Consider the following 15,808-nt stretch of genomic DNA (forward strand, 5'->3'; position numbering starts at 1 on the left):
CAATATTATTCTGATTTCATTCTCTCAGGTTGCAACTGTTATTTATCCAGGCTGAAGTTCACAAACATTATAGAAGGAGTTTGTATTCCTAATTTGGCTTTACAGCTGCATATTATCATGCAGAGACACATCCAGAAAAAGCATTTCCAAAGTCATACTTTATACAAACTCTCTCCTTTATTTAGATAAAGCCCAAAGAATCTTGAAAGGAAATAGTAAACGTGCACAAAACATGTCCAGCCAGGCTCTCCCACTCAGATATCTCAATGATCCTTTTCCATCTCTACGACATTATTCCAACCTCCCAGTTAAGCTCCAGGACCACATGTCCCCCTTGCCCACATTCCAATCTCTCCCCATCTGACAGCTTCCAAAGTCTGGTCCCATCTTCTCACCCTGAAACAGTTCCCAACTGATTTACCTGCAATCCCAAGTTTTCTAGCTAGCTGCTTCTCCTCCAGAAAGGATCACACTAATTCCTATTTTCTTCATGTGTCTACATGTTACAACATGTTACAATCATTGAATGTTCCCATCTCCATTCTACCAAGCATCCTTCACTTGGGACAATCCAGTTGTTTCCACTTCCTACTACTTTTCTTAGATCTCCAGATCCCAAAGTCTCTGCCCTACGAGGTTTCCTCCATTCATTCTGCAGTTTGTCTTATCATATCCTTGCAAAGAAAAGAAGCAGTGTCTCAGCATTTGGGTTACAGGCTATATATTATGTTATCATAGTGCTGCTTTAAACACATTAAACTTGGCAAGCTTCCAGCGCCTAAATACCTCAAAGATGATCAACATCTTTACAGGAACCCAAAATACTAATATATTCACCTGAATTTCCTCAGAATTCACCACAAATAAACTCTTTAATGTAACAGTAGGTCAAACCAGGCACATAATTCTTGCACGCAAAGATTGCTTTTGTAGGTTTGAACAGATACAAACGTCCTTCCAACCCTCCAAAACTTCAGTGGTCTCTTCACAGTCAGTCTCACAAGATGGTCTGAGAAGAGCAGACCCCCAGCATGCTCCACCCAGCCACACCAGCCTGAACAGAAGGTCCAGGTGGGTCTGTGCCCACTTTGTGTCAGAAGAGCAGCACAAACAGAGGTGCAACGTACCTGTGCCTCTAGATCACTGTTTTTGGGGGAGCGGTTAAGAAGGATGAATCCAGTTCTTCCCAGAGGTGGGAACAGCTGCATCATCTCCAGAGCAGCTGTTTCCCTCAGTTGTAATGTCCCTATGAAATACCAACTGCAGGACTGGTCTCCAGCCACCTGACACCGTACCTGTGGTGTTCTAGAGCGAGAGAAAAAGGGTCTGAAAAAAAGGCATTTGGTTGTTCTCAATGCTCATTTCTGCAAGCAACACAGAATTCATAAACTCCACATCTGCAGATGTACGTCTGCCTGCATTGTAAAGGAATAATCTTCATGGGAACTGATTTAAAAAAAAAAAAAACTTGTTTACTGTTAGAGGCTGTTAATTACAACATTAAAATACTAGCCCGAACCCTACATTACACTTGCATTCTGTTTTACATAGCAGTATACGTAACAATCATCACAGCAAGCAACTCTGTTGGCTCATGCTAGAAGAAGTAATTATATATCACAGGAACACATTTTTGCCCTTCAACCTGCCAGTCCAGTCCATGCAGCAGCTGCGAGCAGCAGGTCAGGGTGGGGGGAGCCTACAGAGCGTTTCTACATAATCACCACTGAAGAAAAAAAGCTAAAAACCACCAGCCCCTGGCTTGCATGCTTGGCAGAAAGCTGCTAACACAAACATTACAGCAGCCCTTGCAGCAGAGATGTTACCAGAAAAAATGAGCTCGATCCAAAGGCACTATTAGTGGTTGAAGTATTAGCTAGAAGTTGTACTGCAAGCCTTCCTTAGCAATTTTCACCATTTTTGTGCTTGTACCAGTGACACTCACACTATCCTCTTGCACTTGGACACTACTATGACCTCTGTGAAACACTTACTCTCTGGTGAAGCCCACAGACATCAATGACTGGGGCCTATGCAAGTCACAAACTGAAATTCTGGGCAAAGATACTGGGACAGAGCCTTTCAAAAGGCATCCAAAACTGCAAGTGCCTACCCACAGCGAGCAGATCCTTGGGGTGCCTAACACTGAAAACAGCATGGAACTTCTACCTTGCACATGGGCTGGAGAACAGGCTTGATCTTTCAAGACTTAGGTTCCAGTGAGCCTGAGTATTTCAATCTTGACACTCAAAGCAGCGTCAGTTCTTTACAGCTGTTGCAGATGAAGCAGTTGCATTGTTATATCATGAATATGCAACAATATTCCCTTTCCCATGCTGTTTTTTTCCCCAGTATGAAATGAAGTGTAAAACTACAAACAAGTCACTAGTTGTGCTGTTACTGTTTAACTAGAGAAAATTTAAAAAAAAAGAAAAATCACAGTTCTAGTATGATATGATAGTGATGCAACAGTTAACTGTCCAGCAAAATCTGCTATGCCATGCTGCTTAATCATGTTGTCTTCATTCCAGCAAAAAATTATACCAAAGACAGTGTATTTTTCCCCAAACAAAAACATTACAGTCAGTACATTTCAAAAACTTTTTGAATCCAAAATAGAACGAGACAGACAATAATGGCCAAGAGCCTGACCAGTTTAATGGAAGTTGGACTCTCATTTTGTTCTCAACACCGAAAGAGCAGATCGTTCTCGGAAGACAATTAAAAGCCAACACACAATTTCAATTTTTTTAGCAGAAAAGTAAACATAAAATTACTCCTGTTTCATTTTCAAAGTCTTAAAGTACGTTGCTTTGGAAAGCAAATCTAGAAACAGGAGGACTGCATAGTTAAGTGTCAGAACGGGTGTCTCCTGTACCCTCATTTTTAAGCAGTTGTACAGATTTCTTCACATTAAACTTTTAATCATAGAACGTGGTAAGAGGCTGAATTTGTTTGTAAAATAGCACATCTGCAAGTCTCCTCTGCTCCCGCTTCCCAGTTTTCTTCTAGATCCCAACCAAACCGTACAGCAGGAATTAGTCATGCTGCCTACCACCGTGCTGGGAAGGACCTCTGGTGCATTACCCTAAGTTCCAAATAAAAGCATACACAGTGCAAAAAAGGCTCTGCGATGAGTTGTTAATGACAATGGGTAAGTTCACAGCAGCCCCAAAAATTCTAGACCAGCAGCTTGTGAAATTACCCCCACCACACGTGGGGAAATGAGCAGTACCAGGGGCAGCCCAGCTATCCATCAACAGGGCTGCACAGTCTTATTTTCAGCCATTTAAGAGACAGAATATATTGATTCAAATTATCACCTGGATTCTGTAAATCAATAACAGGATAGGGAAGCCTCCTGCTCACCAGAAAGGTATGGATTTATTTCAAGCAGAGTGCATATGTACTTACACACAACTAACGCAGCCAGCAGTCTGATAAATAAAAAGAAAACACATGTGCTTGCTAAAAGATGCACAGTCAGTGCAGCCAGCTCGGCCTCAAAATATCTGTGCCCTCTCTGATCAGCTTGGCAGCCAAACAAAACCCTCCCGAGGAAAGCAGGCCAGGGAAGCAAAAAGGTGACGCTCAATAGTTCGTATCAAAGCAAATGCTGAACTGAATTTCATGGGCTATTTCTGTTTCCTTGCTAAATAGCAAAGGCCTACTGCAAATAACAGAGTGAGAGTTTTGCAGGAGAGAAAAGGTCACCCAGGATCTCTCACCATGGAAAATGCTCTGCTACAGACATGGAGCAGCACCAGCTCCCTGTGTAAAGAAACATACGGAAATACCACTTATTGTCTCCACATGTTTATACAATCGACACTCCAATTGCAGCCTTTTCTTTTAAGACTGTTTTCAGAAATAAAAAAGTACAAAAAGATGTGGCGAGGGTTTCCTTCCCAGTGAAGCAAATTTGAGGTGCAGAATAAACATGGAATTATTGACTCACTCACAAAAATGTTACCGGAGAGATTTCAGAGACATACTTTTTGGCTTAGCTCTACTCCCACTGACGTTGGCTAAGACTTTTACCACTGATTTCAGGCAGTGCTAGCCTACGTAGCACTTTAAGCTCAGCTATTATTACCTTTCAGTTTAAAATACGTAATGTTCCTCTGTAACAGACGGAAAAATATTTCAGGAACTTTTTAAATCTGTTCCTCCAAGATACATTTTTATTTTTTTTTAATCACACTGAGACGCGGTTCCTGGATGCAAGAACATGTGACCTGTTCTAAATAAAGGATATTTTCCACTTCTTGCACAACTGGAACAGATATAAGCAGTAGCTTGAACAAACTGCATTGCAGAACCCAACCAGAATATAAAACACTTGAATAAGATCCATAAATAGCAGTAATATGAAAAGACTACCTCCAATAGGCACAAACTCAATGTTAAGCCTAATGTAATCAAGTTCAAATTCAATCACGCTGCAAAGTTCATTTACAAAATTAAATTTGATCATCTGCAGGCTAAGGCACTAAGGCACTTTAGAAGAATCCTCTTTGGCTCCGGAGTAAGCCCACGTTTCAAAAATGTGTGCCTCTTTGGTGAAATTATTATTTCCTCAATAATCGCTGTGTATTAAAAGGGAAGTTTTAACTAAATCAAGACTTCAGTGTTTAGCAGAGCACTAGAAAAGAGGAAAAAACCAAAAAGGAGTGCTTTATAGAGGATCCTAAATGGATAGAGATAAGGCATTGGCTGATATAAGTAAAATATTGAAGGTTTGCAAGAAAAAAAAAGGCCTTTGGACAGTAGGAATGATGAGAATTTTATAAAGACATCACTGCTTTAATAATGACAAACTCTACATCTCAATGCCATTGCTCATAAAACAAAAATAAGCTGCCTAAGAAACTATCATGCAAATTAAATGCATTTCCTAGTATTTTTTCCACTAAAAATACTTTGGTAACTACATCATTTGGGTGCTTTTTAACCAGTCTGAAAATACAGGCAACAGAAAAGGGCACAAATAGCAGTAATTTACCTGCAGGCTTTATTAAGAGCAAGGCAGTAAATTACAACAATCGACAATAATTTGCTGGCGAGGTCTCACAGACAATCCAAGTGGGCACACATTGCAGAGAACAAAAAGACACAGAGAAAAATCAATTGAATATAGAATTTTTTTGCTGCATTTGGCGCACCTGGGTTAGTTCAGATTGCCCTGTGCAGAGGCAGGCTGTACAGTCTTCACCTCCAGATACCAGTTTGATACCCAAAACATCCCTACAGTAAGTCAAATGATTTAAAGAATCTACATTAGCAATATGACAGATGTAATTTAAGCCTCCAGCACCCTGCTGACTGCATGCAGACATGTCAGTATCTGTGTTTACTTTTGGTAATAAAACTCCATCGATTTCACTGTACACTGCTTGTACCAGGAAAGAAATCTTATTTGCTTGTTCATTACACAAACACATACATATTTAAGTGTATGTACTTACAGATTAAAACTATTATCTCTTGTGAATGTGGCAGGAGAGGAACAAAGTATGAATATGAGGGGAAAAAACCAGATCTCATTGTCTTACTGGCTAGTCCTAAAGTCCAGTTTCTTCCCACAGTGAAAAGTGACTCTGGAGAAACCAAAGCAACTGAAACATCATCTCAGTTTTCAAAGAGATTCAACCATGGTAAATTCCAGAGAACCCTTGAATGTAGGTAGGGCTTTGCCCAAGAAGCCAACTTCTGATGAGTCGTAAGGGTTTGGGAAATACGGGTGGAACTGATCTATCTCAGCCCCATGTATTCCTTCCATCCCCTGTGATTAAAGCTTTTGCTGGGCTTACATTTTAACTTGGCCTCTAGCACTCAATTGTGGCTTGGCCCGAGTTAGTACAGTATTTACTGCAAAAACCTTTTATTATTGGACCCCTTGCGGCTTTGGATTGCAGACTTGAATTATGAAATAGGGATGGAGTAACTGTGAGGGCACACTGGAGAGGAGAAACATTTAACTGGATGTCATGTATTGGAAAACAAGCAATCTGGGAGGAAGTGAATAGGAGAGTTTCACTGAGTGAAGGACAACAATATCAGCAAACTGGGCAACAAAAATGGTTTTTCTTGGTTCAAAGCACTGACATTCTTACCTGTTTCTAAGTGGGATGGATTTTCTCTGTACTCACAATTTCAGCTGCTATGGTAAGCCAAGGGTGCTTCTCACCTCTTATAGTTACAAGATCAGAGAAAGCCCTGAATGTTGCTAGGAAATCAGCAGTTCTCATCAGGGAAAAGAGCAGATGGCTGTTTAGACTCAGCTCCTAACATCAGCTCTTGCCTCTGGCTTACTTGCTCCCCAGCCACCTTTCCAGAGCCAGGCTGTGGAGAGGGTAAGAAAGCAATTCCCACGGCCACAGTCCCACAACTACACCACGCTGACCTGCTACTATTCTACTCACTGCTCTGCAATTACTCCTGATTTACATCCACAAGAGAAAGCAGCAGGGTGATGCTGGATACCCTCGATAATCATCAGTCAGACTGGTTTCAGGCCTCAGCAAAGCTGAAGGACTACAGAAGTCCTCTGAGATATGATCATGAAGCAAACAGGTTTGTGAGCAACTTCTGTCTCCTGTTATCATCAAGCTTTATCAGCCTGGCTGCAGGGACAGGTTTATAGGGACCCAGCAGGGCCCTTGACTCCTTTGCATCTTCATCTCCCACAAGACCAGGAAGACAACTGAGACTCTACCTTGAGGTAAGAGCTGTACGTGAGCTGGGCAGGCTCCATGCTGAGGTTAACATGTCAGTTCACTGTCTGCCAGAAAAACCATGGATTATTATTCCACCCTCAGGGCTCCCTCTTCTCATAGAAGTGGGTACGTGTGGAGGGACACGAGGCAGAGGGGGGCAAGCTGGTCACTTCCCCTACCCAACATCAGGACAGATGTTGGCCTGAGGCACCAGCAGGCTGTGAGGATGACACACACAGGGGTCCCCTTAAACCCAAAGGGTGGGCAGTGCTGGCTCTGCAGGAATATCAAATAAGGATGTACCAGGGAAATTCAGTACAGGGAAATTCAGTATAGGGAAATTTTAAGTGACAACATTTACAAGACAGCCAAATACTCCAGTGTTTCATTACAGAGTTTATTGACATCCCCCTGAGAGAAGAGAACAACACAGTGATACATTCAGGTCCCAGAGCACCAAGTCATAGGAATTAAAAGCAGTTGCAACATCTGTGCAAGGTCAAATGCAGACCTGCCATCTAAGCTCCAACGCAGACTTGCTTTCTATGCTCCACTGCTCACACCAGGAAAGCACAGACAAACTGCTGACTACAAAGTGGACAACCATAAAGGGAGAACTCCTGCACACCAGCTAGAACCTGCAGCTGGTGCAAACAGGGCTCCTGGACCACAGCAGAGTTGTCGTGACTGCTGCACTCCACTGGCAACACAGGCACTGAACCCAAAGCCCTGTGGGTCTCCCAGCTGCCACCCACCACTGCTGATGAACCCTTCTCTGCACATTAGCCTGGCCCCCAGCTAATTACCCTGATAATGGCAACTTCCCTGCATAACCTTGCAGAGCAAAGGAGTTCTGGCAACTTTGGTTTGGCTGGATGGCCCCTTAGTCTGTATATCACCACTACCTGCAACATTCCTCAGCAGTACCATACATTCAGTGTGAGGCAGGGTTGCTGTGAAGACAGGCCACAGGAGGTGGCCCCAGATTTCCAGCCCTTGTGACAGCGAGAGAATTGTTAACATCTTTTACTACAAGACTTTCAATGTTTCTAAAACATTCAGAGGATCATCAAAAATTCTCATATTTACTTTGAAGTGAGTCTGACAGACAGTACAACCTAAAGTCATTCTAGCACAAATTTTTTTTTCAATATTTATCTTCTTATTCATTTTTCAACTGCACACAGAGGTACAAAGAGCAGTGTTCAAAATATGAATATAGAGACAGGCTAACAACAGACGTGATTACAAACACAATACACTTGTAGCAATGACCTTATATTCAGCAGAGGAGAGCACTGAGGTGAAATGGAGGGTTCGTTGAATGAAAAAAGAGGAGGGAGAAACGTGCCATCGCTGACAAGGTTGATGTTCAGGGCGCGGGAGAGCACTGACTTTCTTTTTCCAGCACTAGGACGGACAGCGGGTCCCTAACAGCCCACAAGGGAGAGAAACACACACAGAAACCGCCTCATTTCCCTTTACAGACCATATCTACGCGACGCAGCCGCTCCAGATAAGCAAACAGGGTCTATCTCGGCGAAAAAAAAAAAAAACACTCTAGGAAGAAAGTGACCTACCTACCAAAAGTTTCCAATCCCCAAGCAATTGCAAGTAACAAACCTACTCTCAAAGTCAGGGGAGGAAAAAAAAGGAGGGGGGGGGAAGAAAAAAAATAAGAAAAAAGCGCACCAAGAACAACCTCAGATGCCACAAGCCCTCGCAACCCCCTCGCAGCTCCGCGCTGGCCCCGCCCGGGGGGTCTCGGCCGCGGCGCTCACCGGGGGCAGGTGCGGCCGGCGGGGCTGCCCCGGGGACAGCCGGGCCCGCACGGCCAACAATGCCTTTACATAACGCGGGCCCGGCCCGCCTCCGCCAACAACGCCGCTATTATGGCAGGAGCGCTCCCGGCCGCCCCGCTGCGCAGCAGCGCCCGCGGGGATGCTCGGCGCGGCACCCGCCGCCCCGCTCCGGCCTCCGCCGCCCCACCTGCTCTTGAGGGGCTGGCTCTTCAGCTCGTAGTACGTCTTGGGCTCCTCGTGGAACTCCTCGCCCACCTCGAAGTCCGGCACGATCCCCGACTCCGCCTGCATCGTCGCCGCCGCGCCGCCGCTGCGAGAGGGAGAGACGGGGGTTACGGCCCGCGCGCCGAGCGAGACCCGCCGCGCCGCCCGCCCGCTCGCTCGGCTCGGCCTCCCCCGCTCACACACAGGCGCCGCCCGCCCCGCCTGGGACTTGGTAGTCCGCCCGGGCCGGCCCGGCCGCCCCCGCCCGCCGCGCACTACCAACTCCCGCCGCGCGCCCGGGAGGGAGGGCCGCGCCGGGGCCGCCGCTGTCAGCGGGAGCGCGGGGAGCGGCGCCCGCCCCGTCCATCCCGCCCATTCCCGCGCCTCCCGATCCCACCCGGCGGGCGCACCTGCGCCCCTCCTGCCCGCCCCCCCCCGCCGTGACGTCACGCGGCTCTGACGGCAGAGGTGCCGTGCGTGACGTCACGCTGCCCCGCGCACCCCCGGCGGCGGGCGGGGATTCTGTGTCCCCTACAAGCGGAGATTGACAGAACGGTTTGGGTTGGAAGGGACTTTAAAGACCATCTCGTTCCACCCCCTGCCATGGGTGCACCCTCCCACTAGACCAGATTACTCAGAACTCCATCCAGCCCGGCCTTAAACACTTCCAAGGATGGGGCATCCATAACTCCTCTGGGCAACCTCTTCCAGCGCCTCACCACCCTCACAGCAAAGAACTTCCTCCTAATATCCAACCTAAACCTACTCTCTTTTAATTTGATGCTCAAGGTGTGGGAGAGCATTGACTTTCCAGCACTAGGATGGACAGCAGGTCCCTATCAGACCACAAGGGAGGGAAACACACACAGAGATGGCCTCATTTCCCTTTACAGAGGGATCCCTGGTCTTGTCACTACATTGCTCTTGTAAAAACTCCCTCTGCCATCTTTCCTGTAGACTCCCTTCAGGTACTGGAAGGGACCAGCACAAAGGGCTCTTCATCTCCCCTTGGGAACATCTGGCACAGGGTCTCACAGGCAGCAGGTGTCCAGCTGCAAACAACATTCCCATACGGCTGCAGACTCGGGAATCAGCCTTGCCAGGGTTTCAGTCAGAGGGGAGTGGAGTAACTCAGGCAGGGGAGGGTGTGACAGGTTTGAATGCCAACAGCAGAGATCAACTGATGACAGTGTGGGACATTTATGGTAACTTTCTATGCCAGGTACAAAAGCAATGGGCTTTGAGTCCCAGGACTTTGCACTTTTCCAATTAAGTTCCCAGCACGAGAACCAACAGCTCTAAAAGGCCTCCTTTGAACTTTATCTGCCTTTATAAATAGTCTAAAGCTCATAAACATTGCAAAGAAAGGTGCAGTAAAATGGAACATTTGAAGCCAACTGGGCTTCGGTTATTATCAGCAGAAATATTTTAATGCCACCTCATCTTCCAGATCGGCTCCTGGCATGGTTAGGATACTAAGAGCAGATAATCTCAGAACACAGGGGTGGGAAGAGCCTCTGCCACACACCATTGTACCCACACAGATGACAGTCCCAGAGAGAGCTGAGGAGGGAGGGCTGGGTGGGAGGGTGGCAAGGAGGTCTCATCACAGAGGAGTTTGGATGGTGTCAAGGATCAGAGATGCCCTGTACCTGCTCAGCCCTGTGAGTGATGGGGTTGGTCCCTTCTGGGGTTCAAAGACCCTGGAGGGTCCCCACTCAGGACTTATTAAATGATCCTGTTTGGCCTCTGTTGTTTTCTTCATTTTGGGGGTTTGGTGCTGCAGGAAGATGGATTTCAGGAATTGGGCTCTGTTTCTATGTTGAGGAGGTTGTGTATCAACACTGACTCTCAGGAGGTTCCCCTTCACAATCCAGAGAGCAAGAAACCTTCCTCAGCTCTGTCCTGTCTCCTTACTTGCTTCTATTTTTCCACATGTGTGTGACAGGAACCCCCCGTTTCAGAAATGCCATAGGAAATTTGATTCACGGCATTTCCCCAGAGCTTTGACCTCAATAAACAAAGGCACGGCACAACTCAAAGGCCCGGGACACTTGAGGATGTTGTTGGTAACTGATGCCTTAATAATTCTGATGCCATCTTATCACTCCCAGCTAAAATCACACCACTCCTGTTGTGCCAGCAGAGCACCATTAACTCCAACAGACCAGATAAGCCAGAAAAGAGGTTTTTCCATGCATGCTTTTCTCTGTCACTACTGCCGAAGCTGCTCAGGGACTGCTGTACCAGGGACTGATCACAGTGGGCTGCCAGGACCCCTGCTCATTTCAGGCAATGTGAGATTTAATAAAATAAACACAAGAACTTCAGCTTGGTTTAGAAATTTAAGTCCCAGGTCATTATGCAGCTGCCAAACTCAAAGTAATGACTTAATATCAAGAGTTATTGCTTTAATGAATCAGATACAATAAATTGGATAAGGCCCTGAAGAATGTTCTTTTGAGCCCACATTGGCAGATGGCTGGGATGGCTCGACAGAAGAGTAGGCTTGCTAACAGTCCTTTGGGCAAAAAAAAAGTAACCAACAAACAAACAATTAAAAACAACTTAGAATAAACCCACTGCTAAGCTACATTTATAGCCTCAGCCCCTGTGGGTTAGGAGGTGTTGCTGAGGAACTGTGGTTTCACAAGTGAGGAATCACTCCATGATTTGATGAAGGGAGTAAACAGCAGGACTCATCTCTTTGCAATGACTTTGCTTCTATTTTTCCAGGTGTAAAAATGAGATATTCTCTTCTGCTGTTAGAAATGTGCGGCTTATGAGGCTTCAGCTCTGTTGTAATTATAGCACTGGTTCTAAAGAGCAAAGATCTCATATGCAAATACCTGTCCTTGGCAATGCTGCTTCACTTGAGATACCACAGCTTCAGCAGGGCTGGGGTGTGCAGCTCCCAGGGAGAGAGGAAACTGGTTTGCTTTTCAGCAGACTGTGAATCTTTTCTTTCTCTTTCATCCTTCCTCTGTGCAATGCATTTATCTGGTGTTCGGATGGGGGCAGGTTCTCATTGCACCTGGGCTAACTGGGACCTCTGCTGAGAAACACAAAGTGCTCTTCTATTCATAATAGATGGCATTCATGTCTATAATATCTTCTTAAGAGTTTATCTTTCAGGGTGAAAGAACAATACTTCCACTGTGGCTAAGCAGGATACTAATACATAAGCATGCCCCAAAACAAACATGATGCTTAAAAATTAATACTATTATGCCAATATTGAAGTTAAATTGCCATAAAGAAAATTAAATTAACCCCAAAATACATATTAGGTGAAATTATAGATGAAGTGACTGTTGTGCTGCTGCAGGGTTTAGATTTCTGTAAAGTTACTCTCTATAGCTGGAGTTCTGCATGGCTCTGTTGATTGTTTTGCAGTTATGGATGTCAAACTGCTTTAGGGAGGTGAGCAAGAATGATTATTCAATTTAGCAAAGTGAATAACAAAACACAAAAGGGTCATTTGTCAAGCATCAAATCAGTGGCAGAACATGAACTTCAATCTAGTGTTTGCATTATGGGCATAACCCTACTAAGAGTCTTACTAGGTAGTATTTCTGTAGTATTGTCACTCCACTAAGGGCCTACAAGTGAGTCCCAAACACTTTAGGAGGTAAAGTCAGGTTTCATCAGGGATAGTCTTGTATTCCCATACAGGGATCACTGGGAATGCACAACCTGGTTTTCTATTGCTTGAAACCAGCCTTACTTTCAAGAACAATTTAATACAAATCACAGCCAGAATAAAAGAACTGTATCTATACTGACAACTACGGCACTGGGTTTGTGGCCAAGTTTTGGTAGCAGAGGGCTACAAGACAGGGGTGGCATCTGTGAGAAGCTGCCAGAAGCTTCCCCCACATCCAGTGGGGCCAATGCCAGCAGCTCCAACATGGACCTGCCACTGGCCAAGGCCAAGCCCATCAGTGATGGTGGCAGCGCCTCTGGGACAATGAATTTAAGAAGGGGGGGGAAAACAGCACAACAGCAATTACAGCCGGAGAGAGGAGAGAGAAGACAACCCACAAGCCTTTCAGTGTATTTTCTCTTCCCTGGCCAGCTGAGGAGGGCAGTGATGGAGCTGTTTTGGTGGACACCTGACATCCAACCAGTCACCCCACCACAACTGTGTGTCAGTTTGCCCCTTTGAAGGCAATATCTCACTGGCCCACATTTATGTTATTTACTGTTTTCCCATTTTTCAAATGTAATGAAATTTTCATGCTTTGCTAAGTCCTTTCCAGAGCTGCAAATTAACATCTTTAGCAATAAAGGCAGTCTTAGTGCTTATATGACACTTTCCTCTTGGTCCTCACCTAAACTAACATAACACCCTCAAAAGCCATCACTGACTGCATCTGGGCTCCCCAGTGCCACGCAGACATCTTTGGTCTGGTCAGCATTGTTCAGTTATTTTTCAAGTGATGGGTCTGATTCTGCTTAAGCCATTAAAATGTGTTCAGCTTATTAGGCAAATTCTCCTTTTCCGATCGGATTCTCAGTGAGACTGAGAGAGCAGCACAAAGGTTCAAGAGACTGAAGGACTTTGGTTGTGCAGCTCTCGAGAAAGGTTTATCAGAAGACACAGCTCTTCCTCATTCTGAACCAACATTTCCTGTGATTTCAGCAGTGATTTTCAAGATACCATGAGGCGCACAATTTAACGTGCAGCAAGCACATCGGGCAGAGCCGATACTTTTCCCTGCCTTGATTCCTCTTTGAAATTCCCTTATTTGTAGTATCCTCACTTATAATTCTCATAATTTGTATTTTTCTTCTTCTGCCTTACAAGCACCATTTAAAATGATTCTCCCATCAGTAATGTTACTCAAACCACAGTCTGGGGATCTCTAGTTGACAGCAGAGAGCAACAACATAGATTGATATCTCTATAAGCAGGCAAAAAAATTGACACACAACTCAGCAGAGTTCCCAGTTTGGAAGAAGTCCCCCGCACCAACTATTTGTGCATTCATGTGAAGAGGAGAGGAAGCAGTCAATGCTGCTATTCAAAAAAATAAACAGACATGTGATTTAATTTTGAAGAAAGTTCCCAGACTTTTGCATTCATACTCTGTATCGTACACTGTGAAATTCGTGAAGAGAATGCAATTTACCCCTGCAGACTAAAAGACAAGAAGTTATTGCTCTTTGTCTCCCTACAAGGCAGAAGACTTGTGTGAAAGCTTTCAGCATTGAATACAAAAGAAAGGAGGCATTTAAGTGGGAACTTCCAGTGCCCATGGGAGATTACATAGTCTCATAGGAACATCCCTGTCCTGTTTGCTCCACCAACTGCATATATCACCAGTTAAAATCTTCCATCCCCAATGTCTCATTTCTTGTCCCAGTTTCTTTTTCTCCAGTCACCCCGATTCTTTGCAGACCCCCAGTCTGTCACCCATCTCCTTCCCTCCCCAGCTGCCATCCCATCTCTTTGCCCAGCCAAGACATATTTCCCCTGTTTCAGATCTCCCACTTCCTCCCAGTGATACCTTCACACATTTACTCCAGATTTAAATCACAGTTTCTGCCTACCCTGAGGGCTGTTTGAGCTCTGTCTTCAATAGGGTGCAGTTTTCATCCTTTCTGCTTTCAAATCAAGGGTTTTCTTTCTCCCCACTGAGGAAGATAAAACCAAACAAGCTGCTCAGCTCCCTACAGACAGCACACAGTGTAAGGGAGGGGAAATCCTGCTCCCATTTAGGGTGGAAAATGCCCAAGAGGGATGAAACCCGTGGAAATTTAACTGTTGCATTGCTGTGCATATACCAGGTACAGATTTTCAAAGAATACTTTTTAGTCTGATTGTCACAAGAGCAGCACGTGGCCTATCTCTGACATACATGAAAACCAGCAGCCACACGCAGCAAGATAATTTTTCCAAGCTTTGTCACTTCTCATGCAGGGCTTTACTAGACAGGCAGAAGCAACCAGATGTTTTGAGAAGGAATCCAAAAACCATTTTATGAGGGAGAAAAGCAGGCCAACGACCCCATGTCTCAGCAGGACAGCCTTGCTCTCCAAGCCTGCCCCACGCAAGATGCTGTTGCCAGGTTTAATAATTTCACTGCAAAGTTTGCATTTGTTTCTCTTAGAAAAAGTTTGGAGTTCTCAGATTGAAAATGAGCCCCCTTGTTACATGAATACCCCAGGAGAAATAAGGATAATTCATATTTTAAAATATAGATTCTAAGAATGTGTCATCAGTTTGGAACAAAGTCTGAAACCCTGTCAGTCCCAGGGTGGTTTTATCAGCAGAATTGAAGGAGTTTAATTCTGCAGCTGGGGCTCCTGAATGAATTATGTTACTCTAATGAGTCATCCACTAATTCCTAGTCCTCCCTTTCTTCATCTCTGCCATATTTGGATAGGTAATGGAAGAATTCAAGGGGGAACTGGACAATCTCTCTTGTTCAATATCCTTGTTTTGATTTTCACATGTTCCTCTTTCCAGATGCTAACTCATGACACTGGTTACCAACAGCAGCGGTGGTGCAAACAGAAGCTGGAAGAGCCATGTCATTCTGACTTGGCTTTAGGGGGAAAAAAAAAAGCCTAGACTGGGGATTAAGTCATTCCCTCTGGTTCTTCATCAAAAGAATAGTCTTCATGATTTCCGTGCTGGAGACTGAGCTTGGTAATAAAGGCAGATGTTCCTGGGTCCAGAGAGTGTGTGTGGGTCACAACTGGCTCTGCAGGGACAAATGGACAATCTTCCCTGGTCTGGGGAGGTATTCAGAGAAGGGATTTGCAGGATAGAGAGGAGAGCCTGAAGGACTCTTGCCTTCAATCCATGGCCTGGAGAGCAGGATCTGACAGGCTCTAAACTGGGCTTCCAACCAGTAACACCCAGTCACCCTCAGAAGTGGTGACTGTGCATTTCCAAGCGGAGAGGTAGGGAGCTGGCCTTTTCTTTAAGAGAAGGCTGAGGTTCTCCTGAGCTAGAACAGCTCTCAGAACTGCTGCCTTGGGAATGACAAATCCAAGGCCAAGAACATGGTCAGAAGAGCTGGCAGCAGTCCATGTGTCATCGGCTCCTCCTGAGGACCAGAGTTATTCTTC

The 15,808-nt window shown here is 45.3% G+C and overlaps 1 protein-coding gene across 3 annotated transcripts in view; it reads right to left on the reverse strand.

Annotated features, from left to right (window-relative positions):
* MITF (melanocyte inducing transcription factor) overlaps window positions 1-8,852 on the reverse strand; it is a 103,808-nt gene extending 94,956 nt beyond the window's left edge. The window contains exon 1 of one of the 3 annotated variants that reach the window (XM_029958387.1): window positions 8,709-8,852. In XM_029958387.1, coding sequence (XP_029814247.1) covers window positions 8,709-8,812 — 104 coding nt within the window. In that variant the 5' untranslated portion in view covers window positions 8,813-8,852. Of the gene's footprint in view, window positions 1-1,127; window positions 1,260-8,708 lie in introns of those variants that run through there. The other 2 variants (XM_029958386.1, XM_008925685.3) reach the window with 2 other exon arrangements.
* Between the last annotated feature and the right edge of the window lie 6,956 nt (window positions 8,853-15,808).

The sequence above is a fragment of the Manacus vitellinus genome, unplaced genomic scaffold, assembly GCF_001715985.3.
Source record: "Manacus vitellinus isolate BGI_N305 unplaced genomic scaffold, ASM171598v3 scaffold_14_pilon, whole genome shotgun sequence".
Classification (NCBI taxonomy): Eukaryota; Metazoa; Chordata; class Aves; order Passeriformes; family Pipridae; genus Manacus; species Manacus vitellinus.